The 10,614-nt window shown below is 45.4% G+C and overlaps 1 protein-coding gene across 1 annotated transcript in view; it reads right to left on the bottom strand.

The window, feature by feature from the left end:
* Positions 1–218: 218 nt before the first annotated feature.
* The window catches only part of LOC146859677 (embryonic protein UVS.2-like), a 33,948-nt gene continuing 23,552 nt past the window's right edge, over positions 219–10,614 (bottom strand). Inside the window, exons 9-13 of the mRNA XM_085643433.1 lie at positions 9,989–10,110; positions 7,743–7,968; positions 4,657–4,775; positions 3,774–3,996; positions 219–1,526 (exon numbers count right to left, since the gene is read on the bottom strand). Coding sequence (XP_085499559.1) covers positions 1,516–1,526; positions 3,774–3,996; positions 4,657–4,775; positions 7,743–7,968; positions 9,989–10,110 — 701 coding nt within the window. The 3' untranslated portion in view covers positions 219–1,515. The remainder of the gene's footprint in view (positions 1,527–3,773; positions 3,997–4,656; positions 4,776–7,742; positions 7,969–9,988; positions 10,111–10,614) is intronic.

Here is a 10,614-nt window from a genome sequence, read left to right as displayed (position 1 = left end):
CATGTCTTATTATTCACATTTTGTATGAGTCATGTTATGAATGTACAGAGCACATGAGGCATTGGGCAAATATTATCAGAGGGAACCTACGTTATTGCGAATTGATAAAGGATGCATGGCACACTTTGTTGTGTGTGGCACTTTTCCCAAAAATCTGGTTCATGATTGAAATACACCTCGTTTGTTGCCAGAAAGGAAATACTTCATAATTTTATTTAGTTACTATCATGTTTCTCATATTCTTTTTGTAGGATGGACAATCAATTTTACTACAAAACAAGTAGGTACCAACTGCATAGGGTAAGACATAATATGCTCAAAATGTACAGTAGTTTATTCAATCTTTATTAAACCTGAAGAAGCGCAGCAGTTCTCTTATAAACCAAAGAGGTGCAAAACATGTTGACCTGCACTTTATCCCACTAGCGTCTTGGACCCATTACTGACCCTTATAAGTATCACCAACCATTATGGCCTTTTAACCTTACAGGGTAGTCAACATAATGGTAAATCTGGCATCCCCTAGTCAGTTTTATCTCACTATAAACATACCTCACTTATCACCCCACTTCGGACACCCTTGCACTCATCATACGGCCACCAAACCAAAAAGCTTTGCGAAAGTGACCCTTCGGAGGACCTGTAGGGCAGCGCAGCGCTGGCACGAAGAGGAGCACCTGCACGATGATAAAGTATGACATCCCTAAGGATGTGCGAGGGCACAAGAAACAGTCTTGTTGACTGTCCCCCTTCTGATTTGTCTAAAACCTACACCCGTTTCTTAGGACCAGTGATCCCTGACCTTGATATGAGTATAGTTTTGGAGCACGGGCACTAGACCTTCATCCGCTCCCAGTACCCCCTTCATTTTTTGATACTTGAGGAGAAAATACAGCTTCTAATCCTGATTGGATGAGTAGAACAAAGAGGCGGGGCACAGTCCCTGATGCCAGGAGACTTTAAAAGACTACTTAACAAGTGGTCGCCATTGCTCATTTCATATGTGTGATTTATTTGAGGCTTGCAGTGATGTGGCAATATTTGCAGTAATGTTCTAATTCCAGATTCATGATACTTGGCAGGACTGCCACTGTACTCATATAATACTGGTTCTATGATACATGATCTGTAAAAATAGTCAAGACTTTAGTATATGTATTTATTTCACTTCATATCAGCACAATATTTCACACTTAGTGTAATTCACCATTGGATTTATCAGTGGTAAACTAGGGGTCAGATGTCAGGCAGGTTGCAAACTCTCGATTTACAATTGACAACCACTGCTTTTGACCTGCCTCTTAATATATATGGCCCTTACATTCTCTGGCTACAACAAGAAACAGAACAAATGACACAGGTTCAACAAGGAAGAGAAACTGGGTGCGACCAAAACCGAGACTTAGAGAGATGCCAATGCAGTGCTTAAATCATCCTCCCATTCTTCATGTGGAACAGATGTATTTTCGGAGTCATGAACGTCTGGGGAGCTGTGGCTTATCAGCTTCTCTTCTGTTAGGCTTTTACTGCAAGTAATCATTGAAAAACACAAATAAATTGTTAAAGTGTGACTTGTTCATGGACTGAACAGCAGAATTCACTTAGGTTGTCATGATACTTAATGAGTATGTACAATGCAAATTTACTGTGATGATTATTTGCATATTATTTGATCATTCTAAATTTCAATGAATTTTACTATTTTTCATGAATAATTGAGCTGTCCCGTCATAGAGTTGGTGAGCAGCACTTTTGGGGTCGATCTGACCCCAGCAGTCACTGCATAGAGGCTGCAGAGATACTGTCTCCACCCATGCCATGGCAGACCACCCATCCTAATTAGATGTAACTGTTGCAGCAGAATTCTTGTTTGCTTCTCACAAACTAGCCCCCAAAGCAGAGATTTATTTCCAATAAAAAATAAACAAAACTAATGTCCCTGACATGCAGGGTGTCCCCCCCCCCCCAGCCATGGAGACCACTGTTGTCTTTCCCTGCCCGGTTTCGCAATATTCCCAATGTTAGACACAGGCTTTTCGTGTACTTGTAAATATGCCCATTGTTCACAAATCCTTTTGTGTGAAAGGGGCGTGCCATGGGTGTTGCAGTGTGTGTTCCCACGCATCACCCATGGCTCCTATCACATTTCCAGATTTACAACCTTCGTAAACTTAGCATAGGGATGCACAACCAGGAGAAATATTTTATTTTCTTCTCGTTTTCTGCTTTCTATGCGTGCTGCATTCAGCACACAGAGAAAGAGAAAAAACACCTCTTGTGATTGTTTTTGTATAGGAAAATGTCCATTTCCACTCAAAATTTCCCCCCTAAAACGCAGACAGCAAGGGCGCCTGCGCTAGTGCATGGCAGCCTATTGTGCGCCAGTGTAGTGAAAAACGCAGGGATGCAAAATATTATTGTAAATATGATGCATCCCTGTGCTTTGAAAGTGACTCAGTGTGGGGCAGCCAAATTCCTTGCGGTGCCACGCTGAGTCGCTTTCCCGTAGATAAGGCACAGTGGGTTTATTGCTGCATCAAAGGCAGAGACCTGTGGAAGATGGCTTACTGTCAGTGGAGGCTGCACCAGCAGTCAATCAGCAGTTGTTCACCTCCATTAACAGGGGCAACTAAGAGTTCCCTAGGGCAGTACAGTTGTTCACCTCCATTAACAGGGGCAACTAAGAGTTCCCTAGGGCAGTACCAGGTCCCATTTGTATTCCATATTACAATGGTGGGATGAGTCTATTTATTAATTGGCACTAGTGCCCTTAACACATGTCACTACTACCAGGGTTAGATGTGGGTGAAGAGGCTATTTATTAAATGGCACTAGTGCCCTTCCACACATGTCACTACTACCACGGTTAGATGTGGGTGAAGAGGCTATTTATTAACTGGCACTTGTGCCCTTCCACACATATCACTACTACCAGGGTTAGATGTGGGAGATGAGGCTATATATTAACTAGCACTAGAGAGCTTTGTTATGGGCATCATCTGGAGATGTGAAAGGGTCCAACAGTGGCCACAGCTCTGTTTGAAAGTGTATATGAACCCCACACACTGACTTCAGGAGTAAGTGGAAACTATTTCAGAGCTCTCAGGAATTCAAGAAGGTTGTTTTTTATAAAGTAAACGTGTACGTGTTTGTTAATCCTTTTCTGCTGCTACCACACCAACCTCATTCACGTGGTGCTCATTGGTCAGACGTGGGCAATCCTCCACATGCTGACCTTGAATGCTGACTATTTAACGTCAACTTATACATGCATATTATAGTTTCCCCGCCCCTACTCCCCTATTTATTGAGTCTTGTTCTCTGATTTAAATTGTGCAATCCTGCACTAATTGACATCACATGCAATAGTCAAGGAGGTCCTATGCAATGTAAGGTATTAGGTGTTAGAACTTTGTTTGAGTATTGGTGGACATGTGAGTGGTTCGGCCTTCCAATGCACTAGGCTCACACACTTACATTCATTCCATGTACAGTTTGTATAAATATCTTCCATTGATCCCTGTGGTTAACGGGTGGACTATAGGGCCATTTTGTGGTTTTTGTATACGTTGTTTTCTTGACAGAGAATTTGGTATCTCTAAGCAGGCTCAGCATCCAGAGGGTACAGGCTAACCTCAAGCACAGTGAGCTAAAGCAAATGCCTTCGTGCAACACAGGCCTTCCGACACTTTTTCCCAGATAAGAGCAAACACCTCCCTGCTGAGCCTCAGTGATGAAGAGCCAGTGGGTCACTTTACCGCAGATAAACTTACCGAAGGTGTAGGTGGCCTGGAATCCCTTCATATTCGTTGACTCATCACTGTGGAACTGGAGAAGAAGGAAGCTCCCGGTGGAGGTCACTGGTGGGACTAGACTGGATCCACAGTATTTCCCAATAAGCGGGGAGGTGGTCTTGGCACCATCGAAAATAGACAAGGAGTCATAGGCGCATTCTGGATGAGATTCAATTGCAAAGGATGTGAATGTCAATGAGACCTGCAGGGTGTAAAAGAAGTATGTGTTAGTCCTTAAATGATACCGCTGTCATGCCAGCAGGAGATAGAGTGCGTTGAGGAAGAAAACTATGTGACAGTCGTTACTGACCACCTCTATCATGCCAGTAGGGGATAGTGTGAAACAAGGAAGATGTATGCACTGGCTCCTATTTACTATTACTGTCTTGCCACCAGGAGGCAGTGTGACATAAGGAAGCAGAAGTATGTGTTGGCCCCTATTTACCATTACTGCCCTACCAGTAGGGCGAAGTGTGACATAAGGAAGGACAAGTATGCGTTGGCCCTTATTTACCATTACTGTTCGACCAGCAGGAGGCAGTGTGACATAAGGAAGCAGAAGTATGCTCTGGCCCTTATTTACCATCACTGTCCCACCAGCAGGGGACTCTTGAGCTCTTATATATACACAGTTCAGTGCCTAGACACCTTCATCACCCAGAAGTGACAGATGATCATCTGAGTGGAATGGCAAGCTAGGTAAATTTTTTAAACATGACTGACTACCTGTTCTGGAAAATCATGATGCCATACCACCGCCTTAGGCAGAACCCTAAGAGGAACTTCATGATTCCAGGGCATACCTGGCTTGTGTTCTTAATGCGTTCTGATTGTCAGTACATTGGGTAGCTGTGGCACTTACCTTGTATCCAGCTGGAGCCACGAGGTAGAAACCACAGTCCATATTGGCACCGTAAACATTGGGGAAGTTGGGGGATGACACGGTGCCAGCAGAGCTGGTGAATGTGCCGCCACATTTTACTGTCAAACGAAAGAAAAAATCATCTTAAGTACTCTGCAGCATTGGGTTCTGCACACAAGTTTGCAATGTCCTCACGCACAAAACAAAGAACAGCTCAGCTTCAGCCCTTCAACAACTGTGTGCCAAATTGGAGGCAAGAGAAGGGTTCTGCCTGAGGCCCCCTGCACGCTGTTTGTACTTCAGCTCACGTGTCCCTAAAATAGTAGTCCATGGCAAGTAATTGAAGATATAAGTGCACATCTGGCAACCAGCTGCGTAATGTCATGAGGTCCCAGCCAGAAAGTAAACATTTTCTGTCAGGATAGGGAATAATAGAGCTCATGTCAAGGGAGCAGTTCTGTCACTATAGGACCCCTACTATCAGAGATCCTTGTTGGTATACTCCCACGTCACTTACTGTTAGTGTGTCCATATATTTTGTGCACAGTGTGAGCTTTGACAAACCTGATCATCAGTGGGCAAGATTCCACAGGCCAGGAGATCAGAAACAAAATACCACTAATCCTTGTACCACCCCCACTCCCTTCCTCAGTCTCAAGGGGATTATGTCAGTATATTGGGCCCACGACACCTCCTTGTATTCCGTGGGTAGACCTCTATTGATTCTGAGAAACAAGCACTTTCTGCAGTAACCCTTATGCAACATGAAAAGAGATCCTCAGCTCACTGGGTGTCAACAAGAGGCATTTGCGTCCTCTCTCTCCCTTTGCTATAGGAGGCCTTTGCTCCCTCCCTCCCCGGCCTGAGATGTCCTGACACCAAGGACTGTATTATTGATGAAGGAGGTCTTTGCGATCTCCCTCTCCTGACCGAGAGCACCCCAAAACCAAGGACCGTACCATTGCCATAGTAGACCTTTGCGACCTCCCTACCCTGACTGAGAGCTGCCAACCCTGAGGACTCTACCATTGCTGTAGGAGCCGTTGCGCTCCCACCTCCTCTGTCTGAGTGCGCCCAACACCAAGGGCCGTACCATTGTTGTAGGAGGCCTTTACAAAACACTCCCTTTCTGAGAACGTGTTGACAGGAGAGACCTTACTATTGCTGTAGATGGACATTGCGACCTCCCTCCCCTGACTTATAGTGCCCCAACACGTAGGACCATACCACTGCTGATATGTTGTGTTAGCTGTACTTATATAGTGCATGGCTACCCCAACATCAGGGCGTCCCAGCGTAGCAGGCAGGAGACCAGGGAAAGTGATGCTAGTTGGATGGAAAGAAAGCCAGGCATAGTCTGTTTCTGAAAGACCAGGGGACAAGGGCGCAGAATTCATACATATCGTGCGCTAGATGGATGAAAACAACCAGGCTTTGATCTGTTTTCTAAATGCCCAGTGATCGTGTGTGCTGAGTGCTGTGAGAGAAATAGAGTTCCATAGGGCTGGGGCCAAGGACCTAAAAGAGATCCCGCCCGCTCTACTCCTGTGTACCCTAGGAGTGCAGGCCAAATGCAGGTCTGCTGAGTGCAGTGCTCGCGTTGAGACATATCGTGTAGAGAGCTCCTGCAGTTTTTGGGGGCCCAGGCCGTGTAAGATCTTATGGTTGGTGCAGAGAGTTTTCAACTGAATACTCTGTTCAACAGGCAGCCAGTGTAGGTGGTGCAGGAGATGGGATGTATGGCAGTGCAAATAGAATGCAGGCAGATGCATTCTTTGCCTTTGAAGTCTCTTCATGACAGTTTTGTTTACTCCAAGTAACAGTCCATTGCAGTAATCGAGGCATGACAGCACCACCGATTGAATAATCACCTGACGGATGGAAGCATCAAAAAACCCAAAGATCGGTTTCAAACCCCGTAGGTGGCCAAAGCATGTACCAGCCACTTTTTTGGCGTGAATTTCAAAAGAGCGGGAGTTGTCCATCAGGACCCCTATATTCTTAACTGCACTTTTTGGTTGGGGAGGAGTGCCCAGTGCGGCATGCCACCACTGGTAGTCCCATTTATGAGTGTACCGGCCTACCAGAAGCACCTCCGTTTTTAGGAGTTAAGTTGAAGATAGTTATCCGCCATCCAGTTGTAGATGGCCAGGACATCTTAATGGAATTTCAGTTGGTCTTGGGCTCGGTTATTGGTTAAAGTGAATATCAATTGCGTTTCATCCGCGTATGATATCATATTGATCTGCCGAGCTTTGGTCAAGAGGGCTAGAGGAGGCTGTAGGAGCACTTTGCGATCTCCTTCCCTCCTGTTTCTCAGAGCTCGGCGACACCAAGGACCATGCCATTCCCGTAGGAAGCCTTTACAACCCACTCACTGAGAGCAGCCTGACACCAAGGACCGTACCATTGCTGTAGGAGGTCTTGACGTCCCACCTCCTCTGTCTCAGGGTGGCCTGATACCAAGGACCGTACTGGGGCTGAGGGAGGACTTTGCGACCGTCCGCCCCTTTCTGAGAGCGTCCTGACACCCAGGACCGTACCATTGCTGTAAGAGGCCTTTACAACCCACTCCCTTAACTGAGAGTGGCCTGACACCAAAAGCCGTACCATAGCTGTAGGACGCCTTGTCATCCCACCTCCTCTATCTGAGAGGACTCAGCACCAAGGGCCATACCATTGCTGGTATGGAACAAGGCCTTAAAATTCACTCCCTTGACTGAGAGTGGTCTGACACCAAGTGCCTTCATATTGCTGTAGAACTCCTTGCTTCCTCCCTCTCATTACAGAGACCGCTCCACCATTAGGGACTGTACCATTGCTGTAGTAGGCCTTTGCGACCTCCCTCCACTGACTGAGAGCATCCCGACACCAAGCGCCATTCCATTGCCATAGGAGGCCTTTGTGACCTCCCTCCCTTGACTGAAAGCACCCGACACAAAGGACCATACCATTGCTACAAGAGGCCTTTGCGACTACCCTCTGCTGAAGGAGAGTGTCCCGACACTAAGGACCATACCATTGCTGTAAGAGACCTCTACATTCCTCCTCCCTGTATGAGAGCAGCCTGACACCAAGGACCGTACCTCTGCTGTAGAAGGCATTGAACCCAGTGGCTGTGATAGAGCTGTCCGTCACAAACTCCAGCAACATCTGATTTCCGGAAGAGGTGAATGGCTGGAGCTGTCTGGTCCCACATGCTCTGCTGAGTAAGACTGGGGCTGTCTTATTGTTGCCATCATAAATTGTGAGATAGTCAGAGGTGCAGCTTGGAGATGATTGGAGATCGAAGGCATCAAACAGCAGAAGAATCTGGGAACAAAGATCAGTAAATTAGACATTCGGCCTCCGATGTGTCTAAAACTTTCTATCCATCATTTCTTTTAAAAAGACCTTATTTTCAATTTTTGAAAGTTATCAGCAGATTAGACTCAGGCGGTGATTTTGCATTCACGTTTGGACAATACCTGCACCTCTTCACCTCGACTCTTAAATTTAGTGACTGTTTCCCTTTACAGCCTCCCTCAGCACCTTCCCTCCACTTCAGTTGTGTGTTCAAAGAGACATGACACCGTTATGTTGTCCCTGCACCTCCTGTCTTCTCTCGTTGTGCCTCTACTTGTAACCAAACCTCTGCTGAAGCTCAGGTATGTCTTGTGAAGAATTTACAAGCTAGGGGGCATGTTTATGAAATTGGTGGCACTGGGCGGCTCAACAAATCATGTTGCTGCACTGCCCTGCATCACAGGGAGAGGGAAGCAATGCACCGTATTTATCCAATATGGCGCATTCCGGTCCTCTTCCCCTGTGATGGCACCATTTTGGCAGCATAGTGTCAACACAGACAGGGGTGCCTTCCTGCACAAAAACAATCCTGAGAGGCTTTTTCCTCTTTTAATGTGTGCTATGGAATACAGCACACGTAGAATGAGGAAAAACCGTGGAGGAATACAAATATTTCTCCTACTTATGCCTTCCCTGGGAAGGGGTTACATTTTGGGGCATTCCTAGGTTTAAAAGTCCTTGTAAATCTGGGAATATGTCAAAATCAATGGGAGTTGCATGGGAACACCGACCGCAACATCCAGGGAATGCGTATCAGGGAAGAGTGAGGCATGACAGCAATTTGCGCTGCATTGCCTTACTCCAGATTTATGAGGCCACTCAGAGCCCCACAAAGTGGCTGAGCGTGGCTTCATATATCTGTCATAGAGGATTGCGTTGTGCATATGTCATGTTGCGTGGTGCAAGCATGGCGCACACCTCTCATAAATATGTCACTGGATTCTTGATTGCCTGTGCTAAGATGCAGTTTTCCACCAAACCGACATACCTGAAGGAGTTACCGGGAAGCTAAGCTTGTGTAAGCTTCGATACACATGGTAAAGTTGGCTCCTCACTGGGCTCATAGTGAAGGCCCTATACCTCTCGGGCACTGCATCAGGATTGCCAATTACCTGTGTCCTACCTTTGAATGAGTGATGCCCAACAGCAGACCAATTAAAAAAAGAAGGCTGCCGCCCTTCAGAGTAAATCTCACAAAGGAGTTCCACACTTGGAAAGGGTTGTATGTTAGAATATCGAGCAGAGAAATATCACATACAACAACATTGTAGCCAGAATATTAGCTATCGCGACATCCTGATTATGTAGAGCTAAGTACAGATTTACTACTCTCCGCATCACCCTACCTTAAAGCCATATATCTATATCTTATCAAGATAAATGTGAAATTAAGTATAGTAAGTCTATACTTACCTATACATATATTGAACATAACCATATTTTGGTAGCTGATATTTTGGCTATGATTTTTTTGCAGCACAATATTTAAAATTCGATTTTCTTGTCCCATGCCCTCAGGGGATAATACCTGTCGCTGTGCACCCCAGTATTCTGTCCTGCTATACTGTTCATTAATAGATTAACCCTTACATGTCCATATCCTTTGGGGAACACCTCTGGGATTCCCTCTCACCTTTGTTTACTGCTCACATGTGGCATTTTTTTGAAGCCCAATTTGAACTAGATTAAAGTCTAATTTAGTTGCCACTTGTAGACCCACTCTTTAAACTTTATTCCATCTACTCTGCAGTGGCAGCACTACTGTAGGTTTCAAGAATCTCTTCTGATTGTTTCTTCTCTGAAGCTCTGTGGTTATAGTACTAACGTCATTGGAGATAACATTCCAAGGGCAGATTCTTCTCCTCCCAGCTGATGGACCACTGTAACCATAAAGACCTGCCTCAGCAGCTGCCTCTGCCACCTGTCAATCATGCAGGTACTAACCCAGTGGACTCTTGCAGGAGGAAAGCGGGACTGACTTCATTACCTTATCACTAGATGAAGGCACTCGGATCAGGTAGACACAGTTAACGTTGTTAGGGTATGAGGAAGGGTTATTGGGTGACGTCAGGGTGCCGGTTGGGTCAGTGAGAAGAGTGCTGCACAAATCTGAAACCAAATATGAAAATTAAATGTCTTGAAACTGCACAATGACCCTGACACGTAGAGCTTCAATGACTCCCATCCAGAATTTCTCTGTTATATTCATTAGTATTTAAGCAGGCATCTTATATCTCCACCAAGAAGAAGCCCCTTGATCTAAACAATGATCTATGTGGCTGTTGCATGTCTTCGCAATGATATGAAAGCATGCAAAAGAATAAAAGTAGGTACCAAAAACTACCCAGGGCACAATGAGATTCAACACAAACTTGCCTGGTGCAGATAAAACAGCAGTAGGGGGAGGATAGGGGTTCGGAGACATAGATAAAAAAAGAAACTCTGCAAAAACAAATTATTTTGCACCAGGAACAAAATCTTTTTATCACTCCACTTTCTCTGTGCTGGTCTGTAGAGAGTTATACATTTAGATCAAAGGAACAAACATGGTGTATATGGCTATAAAGCCAATGAAACCCTAGTTTGAACTCCATAAAGGGAACAAACAGGGTC

The sequence above is a fragment of the Triturus cristatus genome, chromosome 3_1, assembly GCF_964204655.1.
Source record: "Triturus cristatus chromosome 3_1, aTriCri1.1, whole genome shotgun sequence".
Classification (NCBI taxonomy): Eukaryota; Metazoa; Chordata; class Amphibia; order Caudata; family Salamandridae; genus Triturus; species Triturus cristatus.
Note: the sequence above shows the minus strand (reverse complement) of the source record. Positions and strands in the feature narration are given on the sequence as shown.